Consider the following 21,863-nt stretch of genomic DNA (forward strand, 5'->3'; position numbering starts at 1 on the left):
GGGTCATTGTCATGTTGGAAGACCCAGCCTCGACCCATCTTCAATGCTCTAACTGAGGGAAGGAGGTTGTTCCCCAAAATCTCGCAATACATGGCCCCGGTCATCCTCTCCTTAATACAGTGCAGTCGCCCTGTCCCATGTGCAGAAAAACACCCCCAAAGCATGATGCTACCACCCCCATGCTTCACAGTAGGGATGGTGTTCTTAGGATGGTACTCATCAGTCTTCTACCTTCAAACATGTTTAGTGGAATTATGACCCAAAATTTCTATTTTGGTCTCATCTGACCACATGACTTTCTCCCATGACTTCTCTGAAACATCCAAATGGTCATTGGCAAACTTAAGATGTGCCTGGACATGTGCTGGTTTAAGCAGGGGAACCTTCCGTGCCATGCATGATTTCATGGCCATGTTAGTAGTTGGATTCTTACTGATTGTATGGGGTGGACAGGTGTCTTTATGCAGCTAACGACCTCAAACAGGTGCATCTAATTTAGGATAATAAATGTAGTGGAGGTGGACATTTTGAAGGCAGACTAACAGGTCTTTGAGGGACAGAATTCTAGCTGATAGACAGGTGTTCAAATACTTATTTGCAGCTGTATCATACAAATAAATAGTTTAAAAATCATATATTGTGATTTCTGGATTTCTTTTTTAGATTATGTCTCTCACAGTGGACATGCACCTACGATGACAATTTCAGACCCCTCCATGATTTCTTAGTGGGAGAACTTGCAAAAAAGCAGGGTGTTCAAATACTTATTTTCCTCACTGTGTGTATATATATATATATATATATATATATATATATATATATATATATATATATATATATATATATATATACACACACATATACACATATACACACACACACACACACACACACACACACACACACACACATAGTATCTCACTTATATAGCATCTCACAAAAGTCCCATTTTTTACTGCTCTCTGAAAAGAACTAAAAATACAGCCGTTATTAACTGGCAACAAAAGTGAGCCCACCCTGAGTGAACATGTCGAAAATGTGTCCTAAGTGTCAATATTTTTGTGTGAGCGCCGTTGGTATCCAGCACTGCCTTAATCCTCCTGGGCATAGAATTTGCCAGAGCTGCACAGGTTGTTGCTGGGATCCTCCTCCATAATGACATCAGAGAGATGCTGGATGTTGGACACATGGTGCTTCTCCACCTTCCGCCTAAGGATGCCCCACAGGTCCGGAGACATACTTGGCCACTCTTTCACCTTCAGCATCCTCAGCATGGCACTTGTCATCTTGGTGGTGTGTTTGGGGTCATTATTATGTTGGAAAACTGCAGATCGGCCCAGTTTCTAAAGGGAGGACATCATGTTCTGCTTCAGAATGTCACAGTACATGTTGGAATCCATGAACTGCATTGAACCCTTGTTTTCCTCCCCAGTACCAGCAGCACTCATGCAGCCCCAGACCATGATGTTACCACCACCATGCTTGACTGTAGACAAGACACAATTTTTCTTGATTCTTCTCACCAGGGCGTTGCCACACATGCTGGACACCATCTGAGCCAAACAAGTTTATCTTTATCAGACCGCAGGACATGGTTCCAGTAATTCACGCTCTTGGACAGGTCGTCTTTAGCAAACTGTTTGTGGGCTTTCTTGTGAGCTAGCTTCAGAAGAGGCTTCCTTCTGGGATGATGATCATGCAAACCAACTTGTTGCAGTGTGTGGCATATGGTCTGAGGACTGACAAGCGGACCATCCGATCCAATTGCACTGTTAAGGCTTATGCCAAAATTTAATCGCTAGTTAATTTTCATATTTGCAATTTCAAAACCAGCGTGTTCCTAATGAATAATTATGTTGCCCTGTTCCTTTATTATTAAATGTACTGTAGATGCAGATATTGTTTTTTATTATGTACGCTTGTATACTTTTATTTTATTATTTGATGATAATAATTATTTAATATTTAATTTATTATTATAAAAGTAATTATTATTATAATTTTTTTTTACAGGAATCATTATCGGATGCTGACAAAATCAAGTAAGTGCTTTTTTTTTGTTGTTGTTCTTTTTTTTTTTTTTAACTGAGGTTCTTTTCTTGCCGTGTCTATGATTGGTTAAACCATTCTTGTCTTTTTATTCAAGGACCTTACATAATTTATAAGCCGTATTTTTGGCACGTTACACGTGTATGGTCTTGTATGTTGTGTATTTAAATTAAAGGGGTTTTATCTGGCATATCTGTGTTGAGGGCAGAAAGGTGAAGACAGGGTAGACAGAGCGCTAAACAGTGGGAATGTGTAGTGCAAGTATCAATCAGTGACAGAACACCTCTACGCAGAGATCAATCAGTGCACACGTGGACTCTTCATTATTTATTTAAAAACTTTGTTGTCTTGCTGTTCTTTAAGAACATTAATTCACAGTGTGAACACTGGTGTCTTGTATGAGCCACTGAGGAGGCTTTCTTGGGAGTGTCTGCCTCTGCCATCTGTGCAAAGCTGCTGGAAACATGTTTTTTAAGTGATACCGATTTTGCCAGAGAAATGGGTCTTTTTGTAAGTGTAGCACATGCTGTTTGTATTTGTGTTACTCGTGCACTGCTTTATTTTGCACCTCCCTTTGTGTGTCTAATACAACCAACCTCCAAGTGATCTGTAACGGAAGCATTTGTGCCACGTGACATTGGCAGAATTATTGATTGGCCTAGATGCTCAGTGATTGGGGGGGCATGTGCGGTGTCTACTGCCGAAACACACAAATGTCATAGTTATCTCTCTCTTTTCTCTCCAATTGTAAAGGACTACGCTCAGTTGTTTCAAATTCTGTCCACACTCTACTTTTAGTTGTAATACAAGTTCCTCATTGTGAAACATCCACCAGTGTTCCCGTCCCTTTCTTCTCTTCGGATCTGCCTCATCCCGACGCCCTACCTCTGGATTAAGTTCTCTTCAATTGGAGACACTCTGTGTGCCTGGGGATGGTTCCACATCAACCCCCTGAAGATGCATGAAATTACTGAGCAACACAAGAACTTTGAGGATGGATTTGGAATGTAATTAATACAACAGTCTACTACAGTGGCTTAGGACCCCAGGTTGCACACCTTAACAATGATGAACTCTAACGAATGGACGTTCGGTGCCACCTAGATGAGGATGGTGTTGCCTTAAGAGTCTGGTTCCTTTTAAGGTTTCTTCCATCTTAGAGAGTTTTTACTTGCCACAGTCACCACTGTCTCACCAATTACGGATAAACTTACAATTATAAGGAACAAACTTATACATTCTTTTATAAATGCTTTACCTCAGTAAATTGATATTCAATTTCAATGCGCTGTACAAAAAAAAAATTATTCAATTGAATACTTTGGAACTTCAACAAGATTTCTTGAATATATAAAGCAATTTCTCAGGTAAATAAAAAAAAAATGCCTTTGCTTCCTTTCACATCAAGCACACACTTATACCACAATGGATGTGTAATATACACATATCAGGGGCTTATAGAACATAAGTTGTTTTTTAACCCAGATGTAAACATAAATTAAAACAAACAATGCTTCCGCAAATGAATGCACTATGCACTAATCTGATATCAGATTTCTACTTCTTTATGTAGGATTTGTTTTTGATGCATATTTCTACTTAAATTCTTATGACAAATGCTACATATTTGTAGCATATTGTTCATACCATTTTTGAGATCAAATGCATAACATGACGATTATTTTGTCAGACAGCAAGAAAAAGGTTTTTTTTCTCATTTTTCTTTTTCATTATTGTTAATTTTGGATAGAGAGTAATAGGGTAAGATCAGCATAAAGAGACCATAGGCCCACACGCGCGCGCACACACACACACACACACACACACACACACACACACACACACACACACACACACACACACACACACACACACACACATATGCAGCCCAGGACCCTGTTATTGAAAGTAATGGATAAAGCTCTTTGCACTTAAGTGGAGATATGGAATGGAAAACGAGATGCATTACCACAGCAGAGTAAACATTTTAGTATACTAGAACATCAGCCATCATTTATCAAGTTGGCTGCATTTATTCATAAATCAGTCATACGCGCTTTTAATACGATTCAATTCAATTTTCGCTTTTAACAATGGAAATTTGCCCAAAGCAGCTTTACAGAATGAATAGATTGGGAATATCCATTCTCGCATCTTTGATTAGCCTCGATAAGTTTATCCCTAATGAGCAAGAAAGTGATATGGAAGGAAAGACTCTATGAAATGATATTCAGAAGAAACGATTGTACTGATTCCGATATCTAGGTTGGATCGTACTTGCCGATAACCAACTAATCAACTAATTCTTTCAAAAGTTGGGAAAGAAAAAAAAACACTCCTTGTAAAATAATACTGAACTTCAAAAATAAAGTATATAATATAAAAAAGATAAAATAAAAATCGATGTAATTTTAACGCTCTGGCGTTTGTAAATGGTAACGCTTTGCAGTAAGATTCCATATGATAGCTTTAACTGAAGTCAATAAATGTTTTAAAAGTATTGTTTGTTTGTTAATTTCATCATTTACTAATACATATTTGCTGCTAGATCCAGCAATCGGATCGGCGCCGAATAAATGGGCAAAACCAATGGATCGGTTGAGTTCTACTCAAAAGAAAAGCAATGGCACGGAATGTCCTTTCATTGTAGTTTCATCATTATTGAGGTGTTCCACTGTTCACTGATGGACACTTAAATGGAAAAAAACTTTTAATTGGGGTTGCAGCCCCAAGCCATTGTAGCAAACTGTCCACACTAATCACAGTTTAAATCCATCCTCATGGTTCCTGAGTGTAACCCTGCAAAGTAACCTTATGAATCTTTAGGCTGTTTATGTGCAACCATTCTTAGTTGTATGGCTTACAATTGAAGAAAAAATTGAGCACCAGCAAGTCTGGAGAGCAGAAGGAGACAGAATCTTACACTAAAGGATGTGAATCTCAATTTCAGAGAGTCTATGTATAGCTGTTAGCCATAAACATGTAAACAATATGAACATGAACACCTCAGCTGATGAAAGATTAGCATCGGTCACACTGAGAGAGGATGGTAAGCTTGAGAAATAAGAGCTTGCTTAAAAAATCGGTTCCAACTTACACAGCGTTGTCTTTTCATGGTGTGCAACTTTCACGTCAGCTTTCTTTACATCGAAGTTGACGTGTAATCCATATTTTGTTGGTATTTTGTCTTCAGATTCTGACCCTAGTACAACTGCTAAAAATTGTTACCGGTATAAAAGTTATTCAAAAGACTTATTTTTGTCTTCGCCAAACCTTTTTTGTCTTTAGATTCATCGTTCAGTAGTCATTTTGTGTTTCCAGCCCTTGAACTTTTATGCAGATTTGTGGGCATCACCATGCAAATAAGCTGTGCTGGGAACTTGAGTTGGATGACATGCAAGTAAAATAAACATCAGCAGAATATCTGAAACGCTTGTAAATTCATCTGAGAATTGTTTTAGTTGCTTTGGTCTACACAGGATTTTTGCATTACTGATCGATTTATTTTTACTTATTTTGGAATAATTACAGGAATTCAGTTTGTAATGCCAAAAAAAAGAGCAGTATATTTCCAGATCCTGTGGGCTTCAGCGAAGGAGATTTTTAAAAAATTATTATACATTTTTTTTTTTGCACACAGCATGTATTGTCTCCTCAGCACACACCCAAATGGCCTCAGCACATAGTGGCCTCATGGTCTCTCTCACACACACACACACACACACACACACACACACACACACACACACACACACACACACACACACACACACACACACACACACACACACAAAGATTTACCACTTAAATATGCACATACCTGCACAAATCTACAGTAGATTATTTTTGCAGACCCACATGAGCATTAAGTTTTGGACTGAGACAGGAAGTTGGATTTAATGTAAAGAATGCATTACTCTAATAGTTTACTTAAGATATGCAGCCATTTCTAGAGCACTAAAATATTAGCATTATTGCTAATAAAAAAAAAAAAAAAACATTCCTGCCTATGTTTCCAGGATCTTACAGCAGCAGAATGAAGACCTGCGCCACCATCTCACACATACCACCCACAAAATGGAGGCAATGGAGGCGGAGTTTGAGAATCGCAGACACTACATGCAGACAGAGATGGGCCGGACACAAGACGATCTGGAGAAAATGAAAGACAAGTTTCGAAGGTTAGACCCACCATGTGTGTGTGTGTGTGTGTGTGTGTGTGTCTATCTCACACTGTCTCTCTTGAATACCCTATGGATGTGTTAGCTCTGTAGCTCTGCCTTACTCAGTAACACACTATCGCCCAGACAAACTGACTCAGCCTCCCATGGCTGTTGGCTGGCGTTCACCATCTGGTAATGTACTTACTGTCTCTCCACTCTGTCTCAGACTCGGTGTCTCCTCTTTCCAACGTGCAGCGAACACCTTCCTCTCAATCTATTTTTGAATGCCCGTTATAAAAGCGGGAAAAGTAATGAGTGTATAAATATGCTGAGCACCATCAGTTTCAATTAATCTGATGTGCACAAGGTGTTGGTTCTGAGACAGAGATGGGAAGAGCAGGAATATATAGCCATGAGGCAGTGATGCACAAGGTCTGTTTTATGACCAAGACTGGAATGGGTTGTCTGAAGTACTCCTGTCCTCACTTGTCTCTCCTAGTCATACTCAGGACATGTTGGACCACCGAGGTGCAAGACCACTCGTCATGTTCAATATTTTATGAGCGACTCGTGACCTTCTAGAATATTAACTTCAGCTGACGGTTACAGAAGCAGAGCTGCTCAATCAATTTGAATGTCTGGAGTTAAGCACATGGAGTGAATTTGGATTACAAGGATTTATTATGTTTAAACACCAAGAAAGCACAAAGAGTGTGTCACATATCTAAATCTTTTTGCTCTATATGGACAGTTTGTACACACCTGAGCATAAGATTCAGTAACATCCCATTCCACATTTTAGTTCCCACTTACTATTACAATAACCTCCAGTCTTTTGCGAAGATGTTCCACTAGATTTCGGAGTGGTGTTGTGGAGATTTGTGATCATTCAGCCACAAGGGCATTAGTAAAGTCAGGTACTGATGCAGGTTTGCGGTGCAGTCAACGCTCCAATATATCCCAGAGCTCTATAGCAGACCATTCAAGATCCAACCCATAAAAAGCATATCTTCATGAAGCTTGCTTTGTGCATAGGTGCATTGTGCTGCTGAAACAGGTTTGGATCTCCTCGTTCAAGTGAAAATCTAATGATATTGCATACAAATTTATCCTATACAGTTGTGTGCCTTAAAGTTTGTGGTAACAGTTTGGGGCTGGAAAAGTCAGGTGTACCTGACTGAGGAAATAATACCCATCGTAACAGTACAGTACAGTATCCATACATAAGTCATTCATTTAAACTTCCACTTGAGTAAAATTACAAAAGTATTTGCCTTTAAATGTAAAGTATCCAAAGTACTATGATTTTATTATGGCTATAATGTACCTATTATTATTTTTGTCACAAGACTCTTTACTTAATCAACTCAGTTTATGTGAAAAGATTCTAATGTTACTGTTAACACACCAGTCTATTAATAGAATGATATTAATGAGTCAAACACTGATTGGTATCATTACAATTATAATGAGCCCAAAACCTTCTTAAAAAAACCATGCAAATCAGGCCACAGGTGTTGTGGCGAGTTCGAGTCAGGAGTTTCTTCCATCATTTATTCTTCTTAAAATGTTCTGTTGTTGAACTCATGCTGAACTGTATGTAAGTACCAAGCACCAATTACCAAGCACCAATCAAAAACAAGCTTAAAACAGAGCGTGCGCTCGACCCTGATTGGTGGATTGCTGCGTGATTGTCCAGTTTAGTTTTTATCCACACATAAATAAAAAGCAACGACTGATTTCACAAAATGTAGTTGAGTGAAAAGTACGATATTTGACTTTGAAATGTAGTTAAGTGAAAGTAAAAGTCTCCCCCAGTGGAAACACTTCAGTATAATACATATACAAGATAAAGCTACTTAACTACAGTAACAAATGACGTTTACTTCGTTACTGTTCACGACTGCTTTGAAGTATTTGTGCAAATTTTGTTTTTATTTCATTTGAAAAAGTTGATATAATTAGGCTTCCTTGTACTTATATTTCAATCAATAGGGAAATTAGTTTGGTTGCTCTGTCCAGTAACTTGCGAAGAAAAATTATAACAAGAAAAATCGTGACTATAGTGATCATCTTTGATCATGATTCAATCAAGGGGGAAAAAAATGATATGGAGATGCTAATTTTCCCACCCCTAAGGTTAATTACATAAACAAAAATCACATCTAATTTCCATAAGGATGCCTTAAAACCCACTGTTGCAAGATGAATTCCGGCCAAAATACCCTCCTCTGTTCTATTTCTTAAACATGTTTCTAAATCTTAATAAAAAAATAAAAAATAATGCATTTTGTGTGTCTGGATTGTGTATGCTCATCCTCCAGCCTGATTTGCTCTCATTTAATGCCACTTGTTTCCTCTGAGCCTGTTTACCTGATTGTCAGTGTCTAATTCTGTTGCAATCAGACCAGTCTTCATTTCCAATCAGGATGCGTACCTGTCTCATATGTTGCAACCGGATGGCAATCGGATTCAATCAGCATTCTTGCCGTCAAATCGGAGACTGCATTGCGGCTTTAGCTCTACTTTTTAAATACTCTGTGCTATTTTTATAATAGTCTAACGCATGTGCGATAATGTGCGAGTAACGTACGCTTTGCAATGCTCACACACATGTATTAGGACCCTGAGGATACAGCGGTCAGTTTTAGAAACTGGAAGACTTTTCTCTTAATGATTGCTGTATTTATTTTTCTCTGCCTCGCCACGGATAATCGGCAATCATTGCCGCTTTGCCGAGTCTGACCTACCTGTCATGATCCAACTGAATTTTACCTCTACCTTAATATTGTTTATTTGGATTTTTCCCCCCCTCTGTCTTTTCGAGGAGAAACCCTGAGTAATGGTGATTACTGAACATCCTGAGTGTGTCAGTTATATTGAGTTCTATTACACAGTATGAGTTTATGGCTGTACTCATTGGCTGTAATCAGTGGTGCTTGTGAAAATGTATTTATTCCATTTTAATTGTTACAAGGTGAGACAGAAGCCCCCTAGTGTAAAACTATATTGATTTGAGAATGCGAGCGAGGCGCGCTAACTCTATTAACTGGGAAACAGACTCAGTCAATCCAAGCAGTCTGTGTAAGCATAAATTGATATTGATGATCCGGTATTAATGTTTGACTGAAAAATGCCTTGGCGTGTATTTACAGGATGTAATGTTAGTGATGTACTTAGAATCTTGGAAAAGGAGTTATAAAACATGAAACGCACTCAACCCAGAGTCCCTGAACTGAGCCTGTGTTCAGAATTAAATATTAGTTGAAGTGCATAACGAGCCTGCAAAGCGCGCTATGTAAGTGCTCCATCTAATACTGTGTGGTCAACAGATCAATCGGTTCGTTCGCTGGAGGCGCAGCTACAGCTCTTATTCTCATCACACTGACCTTGACTAACATGCACATTCCGTTTTAATGTTAGCATTAAAAAAAATAATAATAATTGTATACATTAGAATGGCATATTTTGTGTAATCTACATTTACATACATCTACTTTCTTAAGCCTCGAAGCATCTCAGAACATTTTATATTTTCTATATTTATTTATTTTTATTTTTTTATATATATATATATATATATACAGTGGGTACGGAAAGTATTCAGACCCCCTTACATTTTTCACTCTTTGTTATATTGCAGCCATTTGCTAAAATCATTTAAGTTCATTCTTCTTCCTCATGAATGTACACACAGCTCCCCATATTGACAGAAAAACACAGAATTGTTGACATTGTTGCAGATTTATTAAAAAAGAAAAACTGAAATATCACATGGTCCTAAGTATTCAGAGCCTTTGCTGTGACACTCATATATTTAACTCAGGTGTTTTCCATTTCTTCTGATCATCCTTGAGATGGTTCTACACCTTCATTTGAGTCCAGCTGTGTTTGATTATACTGATTGGACTTGATTAGGAAAGCCACGCACCTGTCTATATAAGACCTTCCAGATTACAATGCATGTCAGAGCAAATGAGAATCATGAGGTCAAAGGAACTGCCTGAAGAGCTCAGAGACAGAATTGTGGCAAGGCACAGATCTGGCCAAGGTTACAAAAAGATTTCTGCTGCATTAAGGTTCCTAAGAGCACAGTGGCCTCCATAATCCTCAAATGGAAGACGTTTGGGACGACCAGAACCCTTCCTAGAGCTGGCCGTCCGGCCAAACTGAGCTATCGGGGGAGAAGAGCCTTGGTGAGAGAGGTAAAGAAGAACCCAAAGATCACTGTGGCTGAGCTCCAGAGATGCAGTCAGGAGATGGGAGAAAGTTGTAGAAAGTCAACCATCACTGCAGCCCTCCACCAGTCGGGGCTTAATGGCAGAGTGGCCCGACGGAAGCCTCTCCTCAGTGTAAGACACATGAAACCCTGCATGGAGTTTGCTAAAAAACACCTGAAGGACTCCAAGATGGTGAGAAATAAGATTCTCTGGTCTGATGAGACCAAAATAGAACTTTTTTGCCTTAATTCTGAACGGTATGTGTGGAGAAAACCAGGCACTGCTCATCACCTGTCCAATACAGTCCCAACAGTGAAGCATGGTGGTGGCAGCATCATGCTGTGGGGGTGTTTTTCAGCTGCAGGGACAGGACGACTGGTTGCAATCGAGGGAAAGATGAATGCGGCCAAGTACAGTGATATCCTGGACAAAAACCTTCTCCAGAGTGCTCTGGACCTCAGACTGGGCCAAAGGTTTACCTTCCAACAAGACAATGACCCTAAGCACACAGCTAAAATAACGAAGGAGTGGCTTCACAACAACTCCATGACTGTTCTTGAATGGCCCAGCCAGAGCCTTGACTTAAACCCAATTGAGCATCTCTGGAGAGACCTAAAAATGGCTGTCCACCAATGTTTACCATCCAACCTGACAGAACTGGAGAGGACCTGCAAGTAGGAATGGCAGAGGATCCCCAAATCCAGGTGTGAAAGACTTGTTTCATCTTTCCCAAAAAGACTCCTGGCTGTATTAGATCAAAAGGGGGCTTCTACTAAATACTGAGCAAAGGGTCTGAATACTTAGGACCATGTGATATTTCAGTTTTTCTTTTTTTAATAAATCTGCAACAATGTCAACAATTCTGTGTTTTTCTGTCAGTATGGGGTGCTATGTGTACATTCATGAGGAAGAAGAATGAACCTAAATGATTTTAGCAAATGGCTGCAATATAACAAAGAGTGAAACATTTAAGGGGGTCTGAATACTTTCCGTACCCACTGTATATATATATATATATATATATATATATATATATATATATATATATATATATATATATATATATAAAATGTTACATGATTCAAAACTATGCTAAGCATACAGAGACAGTGTAGGAAAAATACACAAAACCTACTGTATATTACACAGTGCAGTGTGTAAAAGAGAACTGAGTACAGGAATGTACCTAACAAAATGGAAAATCTTCCAATGATATAGCATGATTATTAGTAGCACTAGCAGGAGGAACTTCTTTACTTTTTTTTTAGTCGTCGGGACAATTATTACAATCACAAATTCACTGCAGTCAAAACACTGCAAATAATAGTTTCTGCACTAGTTTGATTAAATTTAACCGGAAAAGCTGGAACTATAGGTATTGAACGTCATGTCAATAAGGCAATTCTTTTACGTTATTTTATATATGTAGATGTTTCTTTCTTTTTTTTTTCCCCTCATTCTTTTTGCTAATTTTCATTGGTTTCAGGAAATCTTTTTAAATATTTTTGCTGACTGACCTAAAGTTTCTTAAACACATGTTAGTCTAATAAAAAATAAAATCCCTATTATTAGTCTTTATTATTATAAGTAAGAAAAATGATGCCATAAAAAACATGTTTCAGAATTTTATTGTTTAAGAGATTAAGGTAGGGTTTGTATGCATGCAACCAAAAAGAAAAAATGGGTTAGTAATGAATTTATTGTGCAGTTAAACCTATTTAATTCAAATTGCCTTCAACTTCTTCATCCTCAGGATCATGGAGCTTCAATGCCTTTTTAATGCTTTTTCACTATGAGTGGATGAATATATTGGGCTTATTATCTACCGTGGACCAATGTGAGCATTATATATCTTAATAGCATCAACAGTAAAATCTATAACAAGAATTGTTTTTCTATTACACTAATCAAAATTAGGATACAGGCATGAAATAATGCCTGGAATTGCATGGCTTTGTCAAAATATCAAATGTTTAGTGTTTCATTGTAAGATTTCATGTTGAATTTAAAACCTGCTGCTCAAGCAAATAGCTGCAATGAAAAAAAAAAAACGTCAATACGGGCCGCGTTTGTACGGAAATTGCAGTTTCCGCCGTAATGTTAATTGCATATTGACTCTGATGCATCAATATTGATAACACTTGACATAACTCAACAAACAGTAGTAGGTGGTTCCTGTGTGGTTGACTTTATAATGGTACATCAAATCAATCATTGCTTTCTTTTTCTATTTTGCTTGTTTTCAGCACACACAATTTTAATTATTGTTGCATAGTATTTAGAGATTTTAAATTGGCTGCTTAAACAGAATATACACTAATCAATACAAGTATTAAGACACCTGACTTTTCCAGCCATACAATATGTGGTTCCAGCCATTGGTTGGAGGCCCACAAATGTTTAGGATGTCTTTGGATGCGATAGCATTAGATTTTTCCTTCACTTGAACTAGGAAACCCAAACCTGCTCCAGCATGACTGTGCCTGTGTGCACAATGCCAGCTCCAAGAAGACTAAATTTGGAATAGGATGTTAAAAAAAAGCACATACCAACCTTATGGTCAGGTGCCCATAAACTTTTGCTGATGTCCATGTATGTTTTAATTTCTTTTGTGATTTAAAGTCTCTAGTTATTTTTACAAATTGGAATGATTAAGTTCCAGGTTTAAGTTTGTCGTGCATAAAGAGTGCTTTAAGTACCATATTTTCCGGACTATTAAGCGCACCCAAATATAAGGCGCACCCACTGAATTTTACAAAGATTTTTATTTTGAACATAAATAAGCTGCACCTGTCTATAAGCCGCAGGTGTCTACATTGAAACTAATGAACTTAACGAAAGACAGTGTCTGTTACACGGCTTGTATCTAAACAGTAGCCTTCCAAGAAAGTCATTGTTCACGGTCTTCCTCCTTCCTTTCAAAACTATTTCTCTCAAGAGTTTATCTTTTGGCATCGTCGTGCGTTTAAAAATCACCATCTTCCATCTGAATCTTTTCTCCCGATGCCGTGCAGCTCAGAACACAGGTGAAGTGCGTTTTTTCATGCCCAGTAGTTTTCAGCGTGACGAATGATTCGCTTTTCCTGTAGACAGTCCGAGTGAGCGGCAGGGCAAACGTCAGAGGAACCTCATCCATATTTATGCTGTGGTGCGGCCCGATTCAGTGGGAGCGCATCTGATTTAATATAAAGAGTTTAATTCGTTCACTTGAACCCATTTTGCAATTTCATTCTTCCAATGTTATGGGGTTCAGTTTTTTGGCTTGAAGCTTGTGAAACCAGGAAAAACCCAGGAAAAATCCATAAATAAGCCACTTCATTGTTTAGCGTGGAAAAAAAGTAGCGGCTTATAGTCCGGAAAATACGGTATGTATCTTTGTATGTATGTATCTATATGTCTATTCTCCCCAGACATAAGTGGAAAATGGTAAATGAGTTTGTCTCTAGTACGAGAAAAGTAACAAGAAATCAGTGGGAAATGTGTTCAAATGCTTTAGGCAAGTAAAAATAACAATAACCTCTAAGCGATGTGAACACTGTTTGCAGTCAAAAAGAAGTAGCATAGCGGGAGATTCATCACGTTTCTTAATGTTGAATGATGTATCTAGGCACACAACTATGAAATTACATATCCTATGCCTGAACACATTTTATATCGAAATGTATTTCCGTGGACTTCCATTCATTTGAAATAGCAGGGGGGAAAATGAAGCACTTCTGTACATTTTATTCGCAATGTTTGCCAATTATCTGTTGTATCCATACTATGAAAACACTGCATATCCTCTGGATATCTGTATAGGCAAGAGATAATGGGTTGTGGTGTTAAACGCATGGCTGCTTTCTTTCTTGTCTTTTTCGCTCATTTTCTCTAAGTGTAAGATGTGCATAAAAAAAAAAAAAAAAAAAAAAAAAAAACCATTTGTGTGTGCCAGAGGGCTATTTGGCTATCCTGCTCACCTTTAATCTGCAATCTAAACCCAGAAAATACCCGTCTTCTCTCTGTGCTGCCTTATTAAGGACGTCTTAGAATAAGATGCCATTTTTTTTTTTTTTTTTTTATTAATTACTTTTTTTTCTTCTCATATTGTTTCCAGGAATGCTTCACGGAGAATAATGCCCCTGTACTGTGTGTATTAATTAATAGTCAATAATTTTTTGGAGAAAAAAAAGGGGGGGGGGTGAAGAGCTGGTGCAAAATGCAGTGTTTTTTCCTGTTCCAGTGCTGTTACTTATGTGTATTTGTCCAACAGACTGCAGAACAGCTACACAGCCTCACAGAGAGCCAACCAGGATTTGGAGGAGAAGCTTCATGCCTTGGTAATCATTCTCCCCTGTATATCTTACACTCAGTTTAGTGACAGATGCCTTTCATTTTCTTTCTCTTGCTTTCACTAATACAATAATATTCAGTCAGCTCAGAGGGACTTGGGACCGCGTTTGTCTTTCTTCGTGCCACAGGGATTTGATTAGGCTCCTTAACATTGACAAACCTTTAACATGCATGTTAAACAATTTCTTACATCCTCATAGCCAGGATGCTGCTTCTCTCACATTCGCAAGTCGCTCCGGAAGGTGTCTGCCAAATGCGGTAGATGTTTGAACCCTGAATTATTTATTATGCTCAGTGACCGAGTATACAGTATCTGCAAAAAAAAAATAAATGATCAATAAAAAACATTTGTGAAAAATAATAGTTCTGAACAATTGGGATTTTTTTTTTTAATTAGTAATGGTTTCCAATCAACTGATCATTCACATAAATAATTCTTAGAAAGGTGCATTGTTCATGCCCCTGTACCTCCTCCCACTATTAATCTACACTTTGATGTAGGGTTCAGGATCTGGGTGCATAAACACATGCATGGCAATGATAGAATTTTTGCTCTATGTTACATTAGAAGTTTGCACCTTACATGGCATTAACTGAGAGACTAATAATGGAGGGAGTAGTATGTCAGCATCCGAGAAACATTCATTCAAAGTTGTGAGAACCTTTATTTCTGTGAAAGCACTAAACTTACTGAGGCACATACAAAAGAGAAAGCGCAACAACAACAGGTAGAAAGAAAGTAACAAACTCAATGCCAAATTCATCAACATTTATTTGGCCCAGCACTGCAACAATTCACTTTTCGTTTCCCATTAGTATTACAGTACTTTGAATAGAACATGTATATCTGCCCATTCAAGTCCCAGATTCACAAACGCCAGTACTTTATAGAGATCCAGACTCTTAGCAGTGGCTTTTTGTGTGTTGTGTGAGAACAATTTACACATTAACAGAGCTCTTTCAGAATTTAAAGCTGATTGTACAAACATGCTTCACTTTTATTGTTTATCATCTACCAACCATCTACAGGTATGGAAGAAAATAAATACATTTAGACTTTATTTTTGCAAAGTCACTTTATTGGTAAGGGTACAAGGTGGTATCAAAATGTTTCTAAACTAATTCTGCGATTCTGACCACAAGTATTACTATGTCTGCGATTTAATCATGGACAGCAAGTGAGAACAAAAAAGTAAACGTGAAACTGGGCAAATCTGCCACAGAGACATGTGGCATGACATACAGTGAGGAAAATAAGTATTTGAACATCCTGCTATTTTGCAAGTTCTCCCACTAAGAAATCATGGAGGGGTCTGAAATTGTCATCGTAGGTGCATGTCCACTGTGAGAGACATAATCTAAAAAAAAAAATCCAGAAATCACAGTATATGATTTTTAAACTATTTATTTGTATGATACAGCTGCAAATAAGTATTTAAACACCTGTCTATCAGCTAGAATTCTGACCCTCAACAACCTGTTAGTCTGCCTTCAAAATGTCCACCTCCACTACATGTATTATCCTAAATTAGATGCACCTGTTTGAGGTCGTTAGCTGCATAAAGACACCTGTCCACCCCATACAATCAGTAAGAATCCAACTACTAACATGGCCAAGAACAAAGAGCTGTCCAAAGACACTAGAGACAAAATTGTACACCTCCACAAGGCTGGAAAGGGCTACGGGGAAATTGCCAAGCAGCTTGGTGAAAAAAGGTCCACTGTTGGAGCAATCATTAGAAAATGGAAGAAGCTAAACATGACTGTCAATCTCCCTTGGACTGGGGCTCCATGCAAGATCTCACCTCGTGGGGTCTCAATGATCCTAAGGAAGGTAAGAAATCAGCCCAGAACTACAGAACTACAGGAGCTGGTCAATGACCTAAAAAGAGCTGGGACCACCGTTTCCAAGGTTACTGTTGGTAATACACTAAGATGCCATGGTTTGAAATCATGCATGGCACGGAAGGTTCCCCTGCTTAAACCAGCACATGTCCAGGCACGTCTTAAGTTTGCCAATTACCATTTGGATGATCCAGAGGAGTCATGGGAGAAAGTCATGTGGTCAGATGAGACCAAAATAGAACTTTTGGGTCATAATTCCACTAAACGTTTTTGGAGGAAGAAGAATGATGAGTACCATCCCAAGAACACCATCCCTACTGTGAAGCATGGGGGTGGTAGCATCATGCTTTGGGGGTGTTTTTCTGCACATGGGACAGGGCGACTGCACTGTATTAAGGAGAGGATGACCGGGGCCATGTATTGCGAGATTTTGAGGAACAACCTCCTTCCCTCAGTTAGAGCATTGAAGATGGGTTGAGGCTGGGTCTTCCAACATGACAATGACCCGAAGCAAACAGCCAGGATAACCAAGGAGTGGCTCTGTAAGAAGCATATCAAGGTTCTGGCATGGCCTAGCCAGTCTCCCAATAGAGAATCTTTGGAGGGAGCTCAAACTCTGTGTTTCTCAGAAACAGGCCAGAAACCTGACAGATCTAGAGAAGATCTGTGTGGAGGAGTGGGCCAAAATCCCTCCTGCAGTGTGTGCAAACCTGGTAAAAAACTACAGGAAACATTTGACCTCTGTAATTGCAAACAAAGGCTCCTGTACCAAATATTAACATTCACTTTCTCAGGTGTTCAAATACTTATTTTCCTCACTGTACCTTTGACTTTCGGCGACGCTGCAAGAGTCGTTCGGGGTGTATTGAGTGCCACGCACGCTTCAAGACCGGAATTATAAATATATATATATATATATATATATATTTTTTTTTTTTTTTTTTTTTTTTTTTATTACACATATTAATGACAACTACCTTTAGTTATTAGAATTTAACATCATGTACCTCTGCAGACTAGTGATGGTCAAAGTAATTGTCATAATTGTCACATTCTTTCTCCTGTCAGTGTTTGTAGCTATATTGTGGTACGCTTTTCTGAAATAAAGTCAAATGGAAATAAATATTAGGTTGACTACTAAATTCTAAGCTGAGTTTAGATGCTCAGTAAATTTGCCGCATGGGTGATAAAAAAGAACAAATAAAAAAAGATAAGATATATTAATTCATTGCAGGCTACCTAATGTTTTTTTAGCTAGATAAACCATGACTCATTGTTTGCTATCATGCTGTGCCTCTTGCCCCTCATTCCTTTCTTTCTTTTTCCATCTTTTCTGCTTCTCCACTCATGCTGCCATGATTCGGATCTCACATCGCCATCACGACCGTCAACCATCAGGCTGCCATCAGTCAAACCTGGGTTCATGCAGTTGCGTGATCACTCATTCTCTTCTGTCCGAACTACATTAGTTTAAATCTCATCTCCAGTCTTTACTCTCTCACCCTTCTGTTCTCTCTGCATGACGGTGCTTTAACGTCACCTTCGTGGTGGTTGCAAAGCACTACCTTTTGGAGTTGCTGTAGGATATAAGAATTTGTGAATATTCAACTTGTGCAATCACTTGTAAATCTCGGCAGGAAACAAGAGTACAAAAAAGAAATGCGTTCCAGGTGTGTTAGGAAAAGCCATGTGGAAATTTTTTGCTTGCTGAGAGGCTTTAGGCTTTTCAACCAATCCACATAACGTATCAAATTATAAATAATGCAAATTATAGTACGCTTATGAGTACGCTTCTCTTTTCTTGTCTCCACATTCCTCATGTCTTTTATTTAAGATTTGCTGTATATGTCCACTGAGTTTATTATATGTCTCTTTAAGTCTAGTACTGGAAATACCCTGTGGCTCAGAGGCCAGTATTTAGAATGTCATATCCAGACATCTGATCACACGCTCTTTCAAATTACTGTGTGTGAAGCCCAGACCTGCTTAGCTCGTCACTTCTGTGATGTTTTATGAAGCACTCAATTCAATTAAATTCATTGACTTTGTCAGCTTTCTCAGCGCCATGCAGTGGGCCCATAACGCAGGCACTGACTTTATATACAGCCAAAATGCTGTTAATATGCTGTTGTCAGACAAATAGGCACACGCACGCACGCACACACACACACACACACACACACAATCCCTCACTGGAATTGCAAAAAGTATATTCTTTTTGCTCTACCCCGAAGACATTTGGGTTTGATCTCAAGTGATGAACATGAAAAGACAGATCAGAATTTCAGGTTACATTTCCTATTTTTTAATCTAGAAATATCAAACTTTGATCACACATTTTTAAGGTGATCAGAAATATTGGATATTCCTGCAGTGTCCTGTTAGATTGACTGTTTATACAATTATTAGAACTAAATCCTGGGTTTTTACCTGTGAAGATTGCATTTGTTGTTTAGAAAGATAAACCAACAATAAAACCAGAGAGCTGCCTAAAGACACTGTAGCTGGGAAAAGAGAAATTCAGAGCCATTGCAACATGGCTGTAACGGTACACAGAAATCACGGTTCGGTACGTACCTCGGGTTTTAAGTCATGGTTTGGTTCAATTTCGGTACAGTTAGGGGGAAGAAATGCAAAACATAAAATTGTTTGTCTTTTTTTATCAACACAGTTTATTATTATTAACAATTGTGAACATAAACAGTTTACATTTTCAAAACAATTGTAAATAAAATACCTGCTTGGTTAAAATATTTATAAACGTATATTTTGTAGTAACAGAATAAATCTAATTAATGCAATAAGCTTTTATTATATAGATTAAATTGAGTAAATCAAATTTAATAAATAGAAAAATTTATTTAAATGTGCAAAAAAATAAAAAAGTGTGGCCACAGTGACACTGTATAATAATTTATATTCAATAATAATAATAATAATAATAATAATAATAATGCACACAAAGTGCGAAGCAGAGATTAAACAAACTTGCTCAGCTACAATTGGGTGGTCTGATATAACAGACAAAATACAAAAATCTAGAGAAGATCAGTGAATGAAAGCCGATAAACTGTTTCATATTCATCTTTTTTATCTAAAACCCAAAGGTCTTCAGTGTACAGCAAAAATAAAAGAATTGGCTTTCAGACTGGACTGTATAGCAGGCAGCTCAATTTATAAATAAATTAACTCTAAACAAGCTAATTAATATGCAGGGTTTCTAGCCCAGAGGTTTAGGGAATATTCATTCTGCAACATTGGAATTAATTTATGCATACTTTGGTAAAGATTCTGCACATTTATGTGGTCTATAGGATGTCAGCAAATTCCCTGATTGGGCATGTGGAACTAAGAGATAGTAGTGAGCCTTGTTTATATTTAAATGTGCCTTTTGTACTGTTTCCTGCTTAACTCAAATTAGCTGCTTTCTTTCCCAAATCAATCACTTTATACTGTGTAGTTAATCTTAATTACTTATGCAAGGTTTTGTGTCTCAATCACCCCCACCCCCTTTTGGATTTGTCTACTTGTTGAACTAAGAAGAGATTCTGAAATAAATTACTCTCACTGAGCACCTTATTAGAAAGACCTGTACATCTACTTATTTATTGAAATAAGCATTTGTTTGGCAGTAGTATGATGGATAAAATCATTAAGAAATGGGCCAGCATTTTTTGGTTAGGTTTTTTTCTAGTAGATCACCCATCAAAATGGGGGAAATGCGATCTCAGTGATCTTGACCATGGCATGATTGTTGGTGCCAGACAGACTGGTTTTGATTATTTCTGATCTCCTGGGATTTTCACACATAACTGTATCTGGAGTTTACTCCGAATGGTGCAATAAAGAGAAACATACGGCGAGCAGCAGTTCTTTGGAAGAAATTGCCTTGTTTATGAGAGATAATGGCCATACTGGTTTGAGCACAGAATGCACATGTTAAACCTTGAGGTGCATTGACTAAAGCAGCAAATCACATCAGGTTAAACAGCATGAGATTTTTGCAGGCTCATCCAAACAACATAGTTGATGTAGTCTAATGAATTTCAATTTCTGCTGAGGAGTTTAGCATCAACACGGGCCTCACCTGGCTTGTGTCAACAGTCCAGTCTGGTGGACTTGAAATAATGGTGTGAGAGGTTTCTCCTGGTGGATTTCGGGGACATTAATCCCAATCGGTATTTACTTAAATGCCATAATGTATATGAGCCTTCGCGGCTTCAATTTACCTTCTAATGGCAACTTCCAGCATGATAATGCACCAAGTTTCAGAGTGAGTTCTGTCCTAGTCACTGTCTAAATCTAATAGAACACCATCTGGATGGAGTAGACCTGGAGAGTCACAATATGTACAGAAATACACAGAGTAAGTACAATATTCCTAATAAAGTGCTCGGTGAGTTTATACTGTACTACACTCAGAGCTAGGTGGTTTAATCGCCACACTTTTGTTTAGATGATGTGGAGTCATTGCTCATTAACGTAATTTACTCATATCTAACATACAATTTATTGGGTTATTTATGTCAGCCCTCTGCTTTTGGCCCTTTATTTTTGTAGTAGTCATGCATTATTTTTAATCCCCCTTTCTGTCTCTTTCTGTCTTTTTTTTTTTTTTTTTTTTTTTTTTTTTTTTTTTTTTTTCTTCTCTCTCTCTTTGTTTTATGCTGACATTGACAGAGATCTGATGATGAGAGGCTTGAACCTTTTTTTGTAAATCGATAAGGATATGACTGTCTGCTCTTACGTAAAACATTAGCTAAGGGTTTGCCTGATCCATTCAGAAAATTGCTTAGAGAGCTGTTTGTAATTTCTGCTCACTCTGTCTTTTGCAGCTTCGGAAAGTGGAAAGAGACAAGAAGACCATGGATCAAGAGATAGTGGAGCTCACCAACAAGCTTGTGGATGCTAAGAACACTATTGACAAGCTAGAGGAATTAAATGTATGTTTTGTGTGTGTGTGTGTGTGTGTGTGTGTGTGTGTGTGTGTGTGTGTGTGTGTGTGTGTGTGTGTGTGTGTGTGTGTGTGTGTGTGTGTGTGTGTGTGTGTGTGTGTGCACTGCAGTCACACAGTGGACTAGAGTTGTCAGTGTTGTAGCACTACAATTGGTAACTATTGGAGCTGAAAATTGAAAGTTACATTAAGAGGTTCAGTGCTAAGCTTTTATAGAACTGCACTGTCAGGTCTTTTTTCTACAGTGTTGGACAAGTCTTTCGCCTGAAAGAGTTGTCCAGATGGAAACAGCAATCTCAC

General features: G+C 38.1%; 1 protein-coding gene and 1 long non-coding RNA gene across 4 annotated transcripts in view; one reads left to right on the plus strand and one right to left on the minus strand.

Moving 5' to 3' along the window:
• Window positions 1–13,193, minus strand: part of LOC310725328 — a 130,134-nt gene extending 116,941 nt beyond the window's left edge. Inside the window, exon 1 of the long non-coding RNA XR_014533324.1 lies at window positions 13,179–13,193. This is a non-coding gene — a long non-coding RNA (uncharacterized lncRNA). The remainder of the gene's footprint in view (window positions 1–13,178) is intronic.
• tjap1 (tight junction associated protein 1 (peripheral)) overlaps window positions 1–21,863 on the plus strand; it is an 82,030-nt gene that overhangs the window by 49,848 nt on the left and 10,319 nt on the right. For all 3 annotated transcript variants that reach the window (XM_083539985.1, XM_083539987.1, XM_083539986.1), the window contains 4 exons: window positions 2,014–2,042; window positions 6,069–6,230; window positions 14,685–14,751; window positions 21,445–21,552. In XM_083539985.1, coding sequence (XP_083396111.1) covers window positions 2,014–2,042; window positions 6,069–6,230; window positions 14,685–14,751; window positions 21,445–21,552 — 366 coding nt within the window. The remainder of the gene's footprint in view (window positions 1–2,013; window positions 2,043–6,068; window positions 6,231–14,684; window positions 14,752–21,444; window positions 21,553–21,863) is intronic.

Source organism: Silurus aristotelis (genome assembly GCF_946808225.1).
Source record: "Silurus aristotelis genome assembly, chromosome: 4".
NCBI lineage: Eukaryota > Metazoa > Chordata > Actinopteri > Siluriformes > Siluridae > Silurus > Silurus aristotelis.